The sequence below is a fragment of the Helianthus annuus genome, chromosome 8 (assembly GCF_002127325.2).
Source record: "Helianthus annuus cultivar XRQ/B chromosome 8, HanXRQr2.0-SUNRISE, whole genome shotgun sequence".
NCBI classification, from domain to species: domain Eukaryota; kingdom Viridiplantae; phylum Streptophyta; class Magnoliopsida; order Asterales; family Asteraceae; genus Helianthus; species Helianthus annuus.
The window spans coordinates 57,414,560-57,431,645 of NC_035440.2; the positions used below are offsets into that span (position 1 = coordinate 57,414,560).

The 17,086-nt window shown below is 40.0% G+C and overlaps 1 protein-coding gene across 2 annotated transcripts in view; it reads left to right on the forward strand.

The window, feature by feature from the left end:
• The first annotated feature begins 1,330 nt into the window (after nt 1-1,330).
• LOC110872922 overlaps nt 1,331-17,086 on the forward strand; it is a 28,426-nt gene continuing 12,670 nt past the window's right edge. Inside the window, exons 1-5 of one of the 2 annotated variants that reach the window (XM_035976784.1) lie at nt 1,331-1,418; nt 1,514-1,622; nt 14,771-15,298; nt 15,391-16,554; nt 16,643-16,970. In XM_035976784.1, coding sequence (XP_035832677.1) covers nt 1,518-1,622; nt 14,771-15,298; nt 15,391-16,554; nt 16,643-16,970 — 2,125 coding nt within the window. In that variant the 5' untranslated portion in view covers nt 1,331-1,418; nt 1,514-1,517. The other variant, XM_022121829.2, reaches the window with a different exon arrangement.

Consider the following 17,086-nt stretch of genomic DNA (forward strand, 5'->3'; position numbering starts at 1 on the left):
TCGACCTTCAAGGAAGATGGACACACGTCACTTAAAGGATACATGTTAAAATGAGGGGGGGAACTTATTCAAGTTGCACTCTTTTTCCCTTGACTAAGTTTTGTCCCATTGGGTTATCTTAGTAAGGTTTTTAATGAGGCAACATACCTGAGCCAAAAGTATCAGGGGGAAAAAATGTGCGCTGTACTCTTTTTCCCTTAGCTGAGATTTTGTCCCACTGGGTTTTCCTAGCATGGTTTTTAACGAGGCAGCATCACCTAACGTATTAAAAGAATAGTAGACTATTATATTTCATCATGTGAATAGTCAAGGGGGAGTGTTATGAATGCATCATAATGTTGTGACTCTCCACGTATGTAACCTTCATCTATTGATTACCTTTTGTATTAATGTTAAGCCTCTATAAATAGAGGTTTTATGTAATTGGTATTATACACTCAATGAATAAGAATTCTCTCATTTTATATACTTCTCATTCTCTCTATATTCTCTATATTATCCTTTATATATTAGATGTTGCTATTAGGCCGTTGTTTCATAACAAGTGGTTTTTTTTTTTTTTTTGAACGGCAACCAAACTATATATATAGGGGCCAGTAAGAAACAAAAAAGTGAATGGTAGATGGTGTGACTGAATGGTGAATGATGATTGATGAACCATTATCCCCCTCTCCCTCTAATATAAATTAAATGTGTTGTTATTATTATTATTATTATTGTTATTATTATTATTATTTGAAAAAAAAAATTAATGATAAATGGCGTGTATAACATAATAGTGGAGATGAATGATTCAAGAGGTGATGACTAGTGAAGGATGATTGATGGATACAATAGATTACTTTGTATATTGAAAATTAAATGTTACATGGATAACAATCTTGTGTTTATAAAATGTATAAAATTAAACATTTCTATCTAAATAACAATAAATGATTAGTATAATAATTAAATAGATGATTAGGATAATAATTAGAATAGATGCAAATAATCAAAGAAGTTAAACACGCTTAAGTCATATCTACAAGAGCAATTATAAATAATCACAAGGATTTATTCTAATTAATAGTTAAGGGAAACATTTTTTTTTGAAAGGAAGTTAAGGGAAACAATGATGCTGATACATATACTTTTCGTACCAAAAAGCATAGAAATATTGTTTAATAAACCGAGGCTAGACTTTTGATACCAAAAGCACATAACCATTTAATAAACAAGTGGCCCTATAATAAATATATCATCAATGAAATAGCAGCAAATGGCAGTGCCTGAATGGATGATCAAAAGCTCCAAAATATTTCAAGAAAAAAAGCAAACGGAGAAGTTGAGGAGACTTTTAGCTGACTTGGTTTTTATCAAAACGCTCCCCTTTTTTGGTACAAGAGTATCCAGATCACTTCACTTCACTTCCTTCAAGGGTAAGAAAACCCATTCTTCCCTAAATATATAATAAAAAAAGAACAGAACCCATTTCTTATTTTATTCAAGCTTCAATTGGCATTAGCTGATACAGGGTTATGATGCAAAGATATCCTTTTGGGAAGAAAAAAGATGAATTTGAGAAGAAGGTGTTTTCATGGTCTGTTAATGACATTCTCAATGCGGATCTCTATAGACACCAGGTGATCTTTTAATAGATGTTTTTTCCATATATAGTTAATTTATGTATTCGATGATACCCATTTTGGTGCTTTGGTTCTGGATATCAACGTTTTAGTCCTTATTGTTGGTACTATCCTTATTACACAATACCGTTTGTACAAAACATGTTACAATAAATTGTGCGCATATCGTTTGTATGAAACATATCTAGGCAGCCCAACCAGGACACAACAAGATATCCCTTAGTTCAGACTTTCTTTTATCTTTATACACAACCAAAACGACTTAATGGACAATCTAAGAAGCTTAATACGTACAACTTAAAAAGTTAAGTTATATGTACAATCCAAACCCATCACAGAATTTACTAAAATCCAATAGAAATTATGCCAAAAATGAAAACCGTAGGCACAAAAGTTGCCAAAATCACCATCTGTATGTCCACTAGGTCTCCCTACATGTATGTGTATCTATGTGTGTGCGCGTGCGCGCGTGCGTGTTTTTAATTTGCAATAATCCCTCAAATAAATAGAGATGGATTGAAAACATATAAAAGTAACGATAAAATCTTGCTGGTAAATCCTACCTACAACGGGTAGCGCTACCTTTGAACCTACAATTGTGAAGATGTAACTGGTCTCCTAAGTGTCAATGTGTCATTTAACTGACCTCTATTTAAATTAAATGACAATACTCTTCGCACATAACTATTCACCACCTCATCATAGTTTGTTTGATATGGTCTCCTCAACTAGTTTAAGGTGTGTGTATGTATTATCTAACCTAGGGGTGAGTAGAAAACCGAAATAACCAAACCGTAACCGAAATAACCGAACTGTAACAAAAGAAACCGAACCGAAAAAACCGACGGTTTGGTTTTCAGATTTTTAATATCCGAAGATTTCGGTTTGGTTTTTGAATAACCATTTTCAATAACCGAAAAAACGATCCAAACCGATAGCTTACAGAGTAGGTGCAGTCCATAAATTTTTATGTTTAAGTTTAAGTTGTTTAAGGTGCTGTTTGTTTTTAAAAAGGTAAAATGTCTGCAGTTTGCGGACCACATCTGCAGACATCTGTAGAAGAAGAGGTGGACCAAACCTCTGTAGTCTGCAAGAATAAGACTATTTGTTCTTTTAACTTCTGCAGAATTTCACCAACATTTCAACAACAAATTAACACCAAAATCAACATCTTAACTTTTGTGGATTTATTTCAACACAAATCACACCATTTCACCAACATTCCAACAACAAATTAACACCAAAATCAAAGTACACATTTATAAACAATTAACAACGATCTAAACATAATCACACCTTCACAAACAGAAACCCTAACAATTCAAACAAAATCCACCAGACGAATACCTTCTTCTCGGAAGCAGAAGCAGATTGAACATGTAAAGGGACTGGCTAGCAACAATTCATTCACGTCTCTTCCTATGCAAACTCTGAGGTGGAGTGTTGACGATGGCGCAGGGGTGGAGGGCGGGAGACGGCGGCTGGGGGAAGGGTTGATGGCGACCCTGGGGTGGAGGAGGTGGTTGTTGTGTGGGGTAGACGAGGCAAAAGGGGCCGATGGTGTAGCAGGTGGATGCCGGCGGCTTAATTGGAGGTGGGGAGGTGACGTCGGGTCAACCGGAGGTGGGGGAGGTGACAGAGATGTGGTGGTGGCAAAGGGGAGATGTGGTGTTGCCTGGGAGGAGGAACATGCTAGGGCTTGTTGTGTTTTGAAAGAGCAGAGGAGGAGAAGAGCTTTGAAGAGGGGAGTCCAGGTCTGCTTGGAGAAGAAGTTTAGAAGACCTTTTTTAATGAAATCACTTTCAAAAAACAAACATCCTACAGACTCAAACGTGTGCGCGTGGTCTGTGTAACACCCGTAAAATTTCGTCCAATTGTGAGGCGACACGTGTCCTGAATTTCCACATTACGAAAGGGGATTTATCGTTCCACTGTGTAACGATACATATCAAATCCTCCAATTAAATTCCCGACTGTGTGGAAGGAGGAAGGAAATTATATTCTACGTTCATTGAAACGTATTTCGTATCTCCAACTAATCTCGATTCAGGGAAGGAGAGAACTTTTATCATGCATTAACTTAAACGCGTCCCGGATCTCCGACTATTCTCAACTACGAGAAAGGAGAGGGACTAAAAGTGTCAAATGGCTAAAGATATTAAATCTAAGGTCATAAGCTATACATACCCTAAATACATTTTACATGACTTAGATATAAGTTTTGAAGGGTTAGGTATGACAAAAAAACACGTTTATACAAGTCCAGGGGTTATTTCTGACAAACTGTGAAAGTCTGCCTAACCCTTCAAACAAACAATTCCTTCGTTATTACTTGCTGTGTGTTGATTACTATTCTCGTTATATGTGGTTTTTTCCACCGTCTCAAAAATCAGATGTTTATACTCAATTTACCAACTTTGCGTGTATGGTGGAAAGCCAATTCAACACCAAGCTCAAAAGCGTCCAATCTGATTGGGGGGGGGGGAGTTTCGCAACTTGACTTCGTTTTTTTGCATCTCTTGGTATTATTCATCGCAGGTCGTATCCTCACACGACTGAACAAAACAGGACTGTTGAACGACGTCACCGCCATGTTGTGGAAACTGGGCTTGCTCTTCTTGCTCAAGCTCATTTACCTCAACGCTTTTGTTTTTTTGCATTTGAAACAGCGGTCTACCTCATAAACCGTCTTCCTTCTCGAGTCACTCGTGAAAAATCTCCTTTTCAAATTCTTTTCAACTGTAAACTAGATTACACATTCCTTTGTGTCTTTGGCTGTAAATGTTTTCCTTATCTTCGTCCCTACAACCGTCATAAAGTTGATTTTCGGTCTGTCTCGTGTGTCTTTCTTGGATATAGTCTTGTTCACCATGGATATCGCTGTTTTAACCCTCAAACCGAACGTGTGTACATTGTTCGACACGTTCGCTTTAATGAACATATTTTTCCCTACAATCAACCCTTACCTACTCAACCTACTTCCCCACCCTCATCTCCTTACACTTGTATATTCCCTTACGCAATACCTGACTTCTCTACACCATCTGAAACATCACACCCACCAAGGCGACCAAGCCCACCACCCACTCAGCCACCTGCCCACGTTCAACACCAACCGGAAACTGTTCCCCAACCTCCACCACCTCCGCCACCTAGAACTCGTACTTCTCACCTGTGATAAAACCCAAAACAAACTAAACGTTTTGATCCTTCGGCCTATACTACCTCCACTAACTCTATTCTAACTGAACCCACATCCTTTACCGTCGCCAACAATTCCCCGGAGTGTCGTCATGCCATGGCCGAAGAATTACAGGCCTTACACAAGAACGGAACCCGGTCCTTAGTTCCTCGTGTTCCTATATTAATGTTGTTGATTGCAAATGGGTGTAAAGGTTAAAAACTGTTGTTGATTGCAACATCGGTCGTTACAAAGCAAGACTTGTTGCAAAAGGTTTTTGGCAGTTTCTAATTCTTGGCCATTATCATGTGACTTTTAGCCATGTTGTTAAACCGGCCACTATCCGTACGGTGCTTTCTCTTGCAGTTTCTAATTCTTGGCCATTAAAACAATTGGATGCTCAAAATGCCTTTCTTCACGGGGATCTTGAAGAAACCGTTTACATGACTCAGCCGCCCAGTTTTGTTGATCCCACTAAACCTCATCATGTGTGTTGCTTGCACAAGTCCTTATACGGTTTGAAATAGGCCCCACGGGTCTCGTTCAACAAGCTTTCCACAGCCTTGCAACAACTTGGTTTCTTTGGCTCCAAAACGGATCCGTCGCTTTTCATCTATAATCACAAGGGTAGCATGGTTTATGTCTTGGTGTATGTTGATGATATTATTATCACCGGTAAGGCGGTAATAATTCTCCGCTGGTCAATTCCGTAATAGCGAAGCTAAGCTCCATGTTGGAGGTTAAAGACCTTGGTCCTTTACATTACTTCTTGGGCATCGAAGTTCTCCACCAGAACTCTGATCTAATTCTTTCTCAAAGGAAGTACCTTCTTGATGTTATTAATAGGGCTGGTCTCTTTGAATGCATACATATTGCCTCTCCAATGGACACGAAGTCAGTTCTCATACCGAATGATAGCCCGTTTTTTGCTGACCCTACACGATATCCTCAAATAGTTGGTGCCCTTCAGTATGCTACCCTTTCACGCCCAAACATTGCCTTCTCAGTCAACAAGGTTTGTCAATTTATGCATGCACCAACTGAAGCTCATTGGTCTGCTGTGAAACGTATTTTATGGTAATTAAAATGAACTCTGCTCCTCGGTCTTCTTTTTCGACATTCATCTGCTTCACATCTTCATGCCTTTTCTGACTCTTTTTGGGATGATGGTTCTAGTTCCCTTGTTCAAGCTTACTCTGATTCTGATTGGGCTGGTTGCCCAGTGGACCGCTGATCCATGGGGGATATGCAATATATTTGGGCTAAAATCTAGTTTCGTGGTCTACTCGCAAACAAAAGACTGTCTCTCGGTCCTCCATAGAATCTGAATATAAAGCCATTGCTGATGCTGTTGCTGAAATAGTCTGGCTTAAATCCCTTCTTCAAGAACTGGGTGTTACATCAATTAAACCGACGCTGTGGTGTGATAATCTTGGTACTACATACCTCTCGGCTAACCCAGTCTTTCATGCCCGTACAAAACATGTTGAAGTAGATTTTCATTTTGTTCGAGAACAAGTTGCTAAAGGGAAGTTGTCTGTCAGGTTCATTAAAACAGACGACCAGATTGTTGATGTGTTTACAAAATCGTTGTCTTCACAGCACTTCACGTTTCTTAGGTCCAAGTTGCAGGTCGTTCCCCGCCCTCAACTTGCAAGGGAATATCAGACCAAATAAATAATTAAAGTGACACCAGTCTAGATTAGAAGGGTCTTTAGTGTAATTTCTAATTCTATAAATTCCTATGTATCTCTTTAGTTTCTTTGTGAAATAATAATCAATCCTTTGAGTTGTTTGGATGCTATCGCGAATAGCGTAGCGACGCGGCCACATGCCGCTACAAGGTACTATACGACCACATATCGACCAAATAGCGACGTCCGATGGCAACTGTAACTTCTGCCGGAAACGAGGAAGAGCGAACCAGAGGCTCAAATTGATGGAAAGAAAGAAGCAAGTACCTTGTTTTGATGGCGTTCGTAGAAGTTTTCCCACTCCTTTTCTGTAATTTCATGGCGGTGGTAATCGTATATGGATCTGGACGGGGGTGACGATTAGGTTTAAACGGCGGAGGTAAATGGGGGTGACAATTAGGTTTAACTTTATGTGTGTAGTTTTACAATTTAACCCCTCTGTCTTTCTGTAGTTTACATTCATTCTCTAAACTTGTAAATTTTAACATAAAAAGAGTGAAATTAGTTTGTGTATTTTAACATTTAACCCCTTATATCTTCACTAGTTCACATTTAGTTCTTAAACTTACAAAACTAGACATATAAAGTACAAAATTAGCATTATAATATATGTATATGATTAAAAATAGCTATATTTTTATTTTTAAAATTTTCTACTGCCTTATCGCTAAACACGAAATAGTGAGCGCTATTTCGTCGCTATCGCTACGTAGCATATAGGTAGCCTGTCGCTATTGGCCGCTATTCGCTATCGATAAGTATGGTGCATACACGACCAGATTTGCGTTATTTGGTAAGCTATTCGTCTCGTTTTACGCAAGAGCCTAAAGTATTACTATTGGACTGTATAATTAGACTAGGGTTTATTAATGTAAGCCCACGGGCTCGGTTAGGTTTCTAGGGTTCCTTGTGATCTCTATATATTGTAACCAAACACATCAATAATATCAACAAGTCTTTTACCATTCTTACATGGTATCAGAGCCAACCAAGGCTCTACATCGTTTCCGCCGCGTCACACACAAATAACAAAACCCTAGTCGTCACCACTTGAGAAAAACACTAGACAGGGCGGCGTGCCGCTATTGCCGCCGCCCTGTCCGGCCTCCGTTCGTTTCTTTTCATTTTCTTTCTTATTTCACGTTCTAAATATAGTCTCAATTACGGTTCCAAATAATATCCCTTGTCCGCCCTGTCCGCCACACTGATCTGGAAATTGAATGTGCTTGCTCCGCTGTGTAGTCTCGGTCATCCCTTTGTTTTCTTTTTGAGGACACAAACTAGGTGCCATTCAAAATAAAACAAAAGCAAGATAGTTTTTCTTTTGGTGACATGTTGCTGACATCACATTATGACTTTCATGCACAACTTTTATGTTAAAATTTTGTTTTGTGATTCAGTATTATCAAGCCAAATAAAGAAAACAATTGGTTTTATTATCGAGTAAGAATTTTTGAATTGATTTTATGGTCGTCGATCCTGTCGAGAGCCCCATACAGGACTACAGTCCCATGCCGCCCCCGGTTTTTCTTGGGCCGCTACGCCGATCCATTCTTTTGCAGGACTACGGTCCTCTGCCGCCGCCGTTTAGTTGAGCCGCTCTTTCTAGTAGGACTACGGTCCACTAGCCACCAGCCGCGTTGCCGCACCGCTTGCTGGACTACGCTCCGCAGCCGTGCTATTCATTGTCACTGCGACCATCGGTCTAAACCACTGTTTGATTACTTAGATCTACGGATCTCCCTTCTCTCTCTTGTCGCCTCTTGACCATGATCACTGGCCTTCTCCTTCTATCTTTCTTTGATCTACGAATCTCACTTCTTTTCAAAGTCCTCGCCTGACAACGGTCATCGGTGTTTGGTTTGACACACCGCCGCATGACCATGGTCGCCAGTTGTCTTCTGCAGCTTTTATTCCTTGTTCGTCTTGCCATGGCCGATTGGGATCTTGCTTGTCTTGTGTTATTATTCCGGGAATTAAGAAACTAAAGCACTGGAAGCCGTACACCGATTTAATGTGAAGTATTGAAGAATACGAATTGTTATTTGTTTTGGCAAAACCAGGCGACTTGTGATTTTTTTTTGGCAGAAATTTCGACCAACAAGTCAAGAACAGAGAATGAGACTAGTTTAGTTTTATTGTTTTGTTTGTTTTTTTTTTCCAGTCTAAGCGTCCGATTTTCTACCGCTCTGACTGCGGGGGAGTATTGGACTGTATTATTAGACTAGGGTTTATCAATGTAAGCCCACGGGCTCGGTTAGGTTTCTAGGGTTCCTTGTGATCTCTATATATTGTAACCAAACACATCAATAATATCAACAAGTCTTTTACCATTCTTACAATTACATATGCAAGTTGTGATACAAATCTTGCGATACTTCAAGGGAGTGTTGACTATGGTGTGTTCTATCCTAAGGGCAGAGCTAGTACCTTACATGGTTTTAGTGACAGTAGTCATTCGGTAGACAGTGATGATGGAAGAAGTATGTCTGGAGTGGTATTTTATTATGGTGTCGCACCGGTTAGTTGGATTTCACAAAAACAAGGAACTTGTGCATTGTCATCTTGTGAGGCCGAGTAGCTTGTCAAACACTGTGGCTTATTATTAACTCTCAAAGATTACGATATTATTGATTGAATAATAAGAGATTACATAGGGGTCCTATATATAGAACAAGATATTACACTTAAGCACCACAAGAATGAACAATATAAAGATATGGTAAATAACTAATTATATTGTCTATCATCCCACCGCAAGTTGAGGGCGGGGAACGACCTGCAGCTTGGACCTTAACATAAGAAATCTTTGAGATGGTAGAGGTTTGGTAAACACATCGGCTATTTGGTCATGTGTTGAAATAAACTGAACTTGTAATCTCCCTTGAGCAACTTTCTCACGAACAAAATGATAATCACACTCAACGTGCTTTGTGCGAGCATGGAAAACAGGATTCACAGAGAGATACGTAGCACCTAAATTATCACACCAAAGTGTCGGTTTGGTCTTTGGTTTAATGCCGAGTTCAAATAACAGTGCCTCCAGCCATGTTAGTTCGGCAACAGTATCTGCCAGTGCTTTATATTCAGATTCAGTGGACGAACGAGATACTGTACGTTGTTTCCGAGCATTCCATGAAATAAGATTTGAGCCTAAGTATATTGCAAACCCCCCCCCCCCCGGTGGACCGGCGGTCATCTGGACAGCCGGCCCAATCTGCATCAGAGTATGCTCGTAACATAGTGCTCCAGCTAACATCAGTAAAAGCATGAAATGTAGAACCTGAAACATGACGGATGAAGAGACCAAAGTGAGAAGTACCTTTGAGATAACGCAGGATGCGTTTTACAGTGGACCAATGATTTTCTGTGGGATTTTGCATAAACTGATACACCTTGTTAACAGCAAAAGTATTGTCGGGTCTGGATAAAGATGCATATTGAAGGGCACCCACTACTTGACGATATTTCGTAGGGTCGGTAATGAGTGGGCTGTCACCAAGTGTGAGAATCTGGGAGATGCTCATGGGAGAGGGAACAGTTTTGCATTCAGATAAACCTGCTCTATCAATCAGATCAGAGATGTATTTGCGCTGAGAGAGAATCAGGTTCTTGCCATGTTGAATAACTTCAATACCCAGAAAATAGTGCAAAGTTCCCAGATCTTTGACCGCAAAAGAAGTGCCCAATTGTGCAATGACATGATTAATGGCGTCAGCATTATTACCTGTAACAATTATATCATCCACATAGACCAAAAGATAAAGTAAAGTACCACGGTCCTGTAGGATGAACAAGGATGGATCTGTTTTTGAGCCAAGAAACCCGAGATTTTGCAAAGTTTTGCTGAGACGTTCAAACCATGCCCGTGGTGCCTGTTTTAGACCATAAAGTGACTTGTGCAGTAAGCAAACATGATCGGGGTTGGATTCCTCAACAAACCCCGGTGGTTGACGTAAGTAAACGGTTTCTTTCAAGTCACCATGAAGAAAGGCGTTTTGAACATCTAGCTGGCGAAGATTCCATTGATTTGTCACTGCAAGAGATAAAAGAACTCGTATTGTTGTCGCTTTGACGACGGAACTAAAAGTTTCCTAGAAATCAATACCAGGTTTCTGATTGAAACCTTTTGCAACAAGTCGAGCCTTATACCGGGTGACCACACCGTTAGCATCCTTTTTGATCCTGTAAACCCACTTAGAATCAATAACATTAGTATTTTCAACACGAGGAATAAGAGACCATGTCCCATTCCGAACGAGAGCTTCAAACTCTTCGGCCATGGCTTGGCGCCATTCCGGATATTTGTTAGCTACGGTAAACGAGGTAGGTTCAGTAAGATTAGAAGGACTAAAAGAGGTAGTATAAGCAGAAGGGTCAAAACGAATGGTAGGCTTAGGATGTTGGCGAAGGTTAGACGGACGAGCACGAGGTGGTGGAGAGGGAGTTGTGGTGTTGGATGATGAGGGAGAATTGTTTGAGGATGGGACAGTAGGTTCTTGGGTGGGTTGAGGGGTGACCGTGGGTGGTGGGTGATTGGGAACCGGAGGTGAGGGAGGTGTTGGTGGGTTGGGTACCGTGGAGGTGGTAGTGGGTGTTGATTGTTGAGCTGGTATAGTGAAAGGAGCCGGGTAGGAAGAGTAATAGGTAGATTCATGGTTAGGAGGATTAGGTGTAGGAGATGGTAAAAAGGGAAAAAGGTGTTCGTTAAAACGGACATGGCGTGCAATGCATACGCGATCAGTTTTTATGTCCAGACAACGATACCCATGATGGATGGAGCTGTATCCCTAGAAGACACAGGGAGTGGATCGAAAATCCATTTTATGACGGTTATAGGGACGCAGGTAAGGAAAGCATTCGCATCCGAAAACTCGAAGGAAAGAATAGTCAGGTGGTCTGTGAAATATGCGTTCAAAAGGAGAGATGTTAGAACAGGTTCGGGAAGGCAACCGATTTATTAAATAAACGCCTGTCTCAAACGCAAACTCCCAAAAACGTTGGGGAGCGTTAGATTGGGCGAGGAGAGCCAAACCAGTTTCAACGACATGTCGATGTCGTCGTTCAACAACACCATTTTGTTCGCTCGTGTGGGGGCACGAGCGCTGGTGAATGATGCCAAGGGAGGAGAAAAATGTTGAAAGGTTGCGAAATTCACCCCCCCCCCCCCAATCAGATTGTACGCGTTTAAGTTTAGTGTTGAATTGTCTTTCAATCATTTGTACAAATAATTTAAAAGTAGAAAAGACATCAGATTTGTTTTGTAAAGGATAAAACCACATATATCGGGTGTGATGATTAACACATAACAAGAAAAATCGACAGCCATTAAAGGAAATAGAAGGGGCTGGTCCCCACACATCACAATATACCAAATCCAATATATTATTACTTCGAAAATTTCAAAGGTTCAATGATAATTTGGAGGATTTCCCCATTTGACATGAAGCACACAAAGATGAAAACAGTTTATTTGAAACAGGTAAATTACTACGAGAAACAATAGACTGAAAAACTCGAGCATGAGGATGCCCGAGACGTTGATGCCAAATGGTGGAGGATGCCTTGATTGCTGTGAAGGAAACATGTGGTAGGGACTTTAGATTTGGAAGATGAAGTGAGTAGAGACCTTGATCACTTGGGCTCGTGAGTAGGATGGTATGTGTAGACTCGTTCTTCACAACAAAATAAGAGGAGTGAAATTCAAAGAAAACGTTATTGTCTAAGCAGAATTCTTGTACAGATAAAAGATTCCTTTTAAGTTGAGGAACATGAAGGATATTGTTTAGGGTAAAAGTTTTGTTAGGAGAATAAAATTTGGAAGAACCAATATGACAAATAGGGAGAGGATTACCGTCGCCAACATGAAGGGAATGATTACCAAGATAAGCCTCAGAGTTGTCCAAACTCGTCAGGTCTGGGGTAGCATGACTGTTAGCTCCTGTGTCGGGTTTCCAAAGGGAGCCTGTTACAGACCCGGTGTCCGAGAAGGCTGCATAGTTCGCCTGTGAAGCTTCACGGACTGAAGAAGCATTGGAGCATTGCGCAGGGATGTGTCCTATACCACATCGGTTGCAATGACCATAAACCATGTTTTGTGTCGATGCCCAGGCAAATTGTTGGGTGCGGTTCTGATTCTGTCCACTGTTCCAACGGGAGTCATCGTGACCCCTAGTATGTGCACCACGTGAAGTGTTACGGGAGTTACCACGACCCCTGCCTCGGGAATAATTTTGTGAACGAGCAGAATAATAGGCCTGAGGTTGGTTGCTGTTTTGGGAGATTATGGGGTTAAGCTGGTAACCAAGTTAGGCAGCCTGCTGTTGCAGTGAGGTGAGTATGGCAGCAGAAGAGGGGTTAGGCTGGGTAGTAGGCAGCAGGCCAACCGTGTTTGGAAGTGTTGAGGAGGCCATGAAGGCTGAGGTGTGGTGGGAAGGTTTCGGTGAAGCATGAACTCATGGTCAATAAGGAGACCATGCAATTCATTGAAGGTAATGGGTGGCTGACGAGCAATAAGATTGGCTTTCAGCCCATCGTATTCACTACGCAGCCCTGAGATGGTCAGCATGGTTAAGTCTTTATCTTTAAATGGCTCACCAATGTTGGCTAGGGCTGTAGCGTATTCCTGTGCACGGGTTAGATAGGCTGCTGAGGTTTCATCAACCTTCATCTCTAGTTTTAAAAGCTGTGTTTTTAGAGTGTATTCCCTTGATGAGTTGTTTGGTGCATAAGCACGTTCCAGGGAAAGCCAAAGTTCCCGAGAAGTGTCACCCTGAACATGTTGAAAAGAAGATTCTGAAATCGTGGAGATGATGACCATCCGCACATGGGCATCATTTCCAATCCAGTGCGGATAACTCGGGTTGTCCATAGAGGCTGTGTCTGTGGTGGCAGCGGTTTTGGGTGGTGGGCAGGGGATTGTACCATCAACATAACCGTATAAGTTGTTGGTTATTAGGAAGGGATGAATCATGGCCTTCCAGAAACCATAGTTTGTAGGAGTAAGCTTGAAGGCAAACTTGTGTGAGTTGTGTGCTATTTTCTCAGCAATTGTAAATGCAGAAATCATTGCCATTAAAACAAAAAGAAAGCAGGGCGAGATATGCTGTAGGGGATTATCAGAAAAGGAAGAAGAAGAAAATAGGGTTGGTTGTAGGGTTAGGGCCGGCTGAGGCAGAGGAGGTTGAGGGATTAGAGAGATGGCTCTGATACCATATTAACTCTCAAAGATTACGATATTATTGATTGAATAATAAGAGTTTACATAGGGGTCCTATATATAGAACAAGATATTACACTTAAGCACCACAAGAATGAACAATATAAAGATATGGTAAATAACTAATTATATTGTCTATCACTTATTGTCAGAGATAACCAAATAAAGGAAGAGATAGTAACTTTGAAGGTTGACAATTCATCCGCCATAGCTCTAATGAAGAACCCGGTGTTCCACGGGCATAGCAAGCATATTCATACACGCTATCATTTCATTAGAGAGTGTGTAGAACGAGAAGAGATTAAGGTTGAGCACATAACTGGGAACTTGTAGAAGGCTGATATCCTTACGAAGGCATTACCAAGACTAAAGTTTGCAGAGATGAGACGCCTTGTTGGTATTACAAGATTAGGGGGTGATTGTCAGACTAATCTTGTAAAGGTTTGCAAGTATGAGGGCTAAACTATGATTACTTGTAAACCATAGAGTTTTGAGATAGTTTCCCTGTTTAAGTAGAGAGGTTTCTTGTTGGCCAAGGGTTGTTTGGCTTATATAAATAGATGTTTGTAATTCTATTCAATCAATGCAATACGAGAACGAGTTCTAATTATTATTTTTCTCTTGATACTACTTCCATTGACTTCGTCTGTGAAAAAGTGGTTGATGGCTCCATGTGTGTTCTACACATAATGATCAACCGGCGAATGCCCTGCCTAAGCCACTAGGGTGTAGTCCATTTCTCCGAATTCGGTCCAAGATGTCTCCGACGGATCCTCCATCTTGCGGGGGCGTATTATGTCTACAATATCTTCCAGCGATACCACCAATTATTAATAGTATTTCCAGTCAATATTGTGTTGTGATTACTTAGTTAACATTGTTATATTTTTCTAGAATAGTCTCCTGATTAGCTCCTAAATTAGTTGTTGTGATTCTGTTCTCTTTGGCTATATAAGCCATTCATTGTATGTTAGTAATTATTCAAGAAATACAATCGTTCATTAATTAAATACCATTTTATCATTCTTATAATTTGATGCGCTATTTGTAGGTGGAGATTATACCACTCACGTTTCGATCTGAAGAACACTATGCTGGTTCTTTTGTTTATCCTTTGCTAGAGGAAACACGTGCTGAATTGGCTTCTTCTATGAAGATAATTTATAGAGCTCCATATGCTGAAATTTTTTCTCTAAATGAGACTAAAGATGATGGAAAAATGATGTATAAGGTTACTGTTGGTAACTGGAGGAACAGATTTAATGAACGTGGCAACGAGCCTTACCGAACATTACCCAGTGATCTGCTTATTTTAGCAGATGGAAAACCAGAATCCGCTTCTGATTTACAGCGTGTGGGAAGAACATGCGTTTTTTCGTTCGTTAACAAAATCAGTGAGGATGGTGATGATAGTACATCAAATTCTTTTGAAGTTAAAACTTCACAAAAAATAGAATTCCAGGATGGCATGTTTGCTATTTTCTTGATGAATATTACAACCAACAAAAGAATCTGGAATTCATTGCACATGCATCTAAATACGAATGTCATCAAAGAGGTTCTATACTCTGATTCTATGGTAAGGTTTAGTTCAAGCAGCTCTATAAATGGGCTGAATAATAATTTTCCAGTTGATAATATCTTTGTTAATTGTAAGTGTGTTGGTTACAGGTTAAGGAATGCTGCAATATCTGTTCTTTGGATAGCTATATTTCTCGAAAGTTTGATCCACATCTTTTGGATCATGAGCTGAATGAATCCCAGGCGAGGGCAATTAGGGTAGCCCTTTGTAAAACGGAATGTTGCCATAGTTCTTTTGTGGAACAGATATGGGGACCTCCTGGAACAGGGAAAACGACAACTGTAAGTGTGTTGTTATTTATTCTTTTGAAAATGAACCGTAGGACACTCACGTGTACTCCAACGAATGTTGCTATTGTACAAGTAGCTTCACGTGTGCTAAATCTGGTAAAGGGGTCATTCAAGACTACAACTGCAAGAGGTGATATTTTTTATTGTATTGGGGATGTACTTTTGCTTGGCAACAAGCAAAGGTTGAAAGTTGGTACAGAGATTGAAGACATCTATCTGGAAAATCGTGTTAAGAAGCTTACAGAGTGCCTTGGGACTTTGACTGGTTGGAAGCATTGTATAAGATCTATGATTGATTTACTTGACAATTTTCTTTCTCAATATCATGTTTTTGTGGACAACGAATTGTTCAAAGAAAAACAACTTGCAGCTGAAAATACAAATGAAACTAAAGCTACTAAGTTCGAAGTAAAATCATTCATTGACTTTGTGCGTGATCGATTCAGTTCATGTGTGCAGCTACTCAGGAGATGCATCTTAACATTCTTGACTCACATTTCAAGAAGTTTCATGGGCGAACGTAATTTCCAAAATATGGTCTCTCTTTTGGATGATTTAAGTTTCTTTGAATTACTGTTGTTTGAAGAAAAACTGGTTTCTGAAGAGCTTGAGCAGCTTTTCACTTCGGGGAATATGTCGTCAATTAATTTGTTTAGAGTGAAGTCTCTATCTGTTCTAAGAACTTTGCAAATATCTCTTGAAGGACTTGGTCTTCCAAGTGTTTCTAAAAGATTTGCGATAGAGCAGTTCTGTTTTCAAAATGCTTCCCTTTTATTCTGCACAACTTCTACTTCCTACAAGTTGCGCCATGCTGCTAAAATGAAGCCTTTGGAGGTCTTGGTTATAGATGAAGCCGCCCAGTTAAAAGAGGCTGAATCCATCATTCCTCTTCATCTTCCTGCGATAAAACATGCTATTCTCATTGGAGATGAGTGCCAATTACCTGCAATGGTTTCAAGCAGTGTATGTCTATACTTATTTTTTAATTATTATTCTTTATTTAATTTTTGCTTTTAAGCTTTATTTGTATAGACTGAATGTTTGTGGGCAGGTATGTAGTGAATGTGAATTTGGAAGAAGCCTATTTGGCAGACTGAGTTCTTTGGGGCATTCTAAGCATTTACTTGAGGAGCAGTACAGGATGCATCCTTCCATTAGTTTTTTCCCAAATTGGTATTTCTATGAAAATAAGATTCGAGATGCAGAAAATGTGATGTGTGAAAGTTATAGAAAGAAATATCTTTCAGGACCAATGTTTGGTTCATATTCATTTATAAATGTTGTTGGTGGGAGAGAAGAAAAAGATGAGGATGAACGGAGCCTAAGAAATATGGTTGAGGTAGCTATAGTGGTTAAGATTGTACAAAATCTCTTTAAAGGTAAGCATATTGTTTATACTCACTTTCACCTACTTTTTGTTTTTGTTGGTTAGTTAGATTCGTCTGCAAGACTGCAATCCTACATTTTTCTTACTTTGGCTGGCTTTAGAGAACAT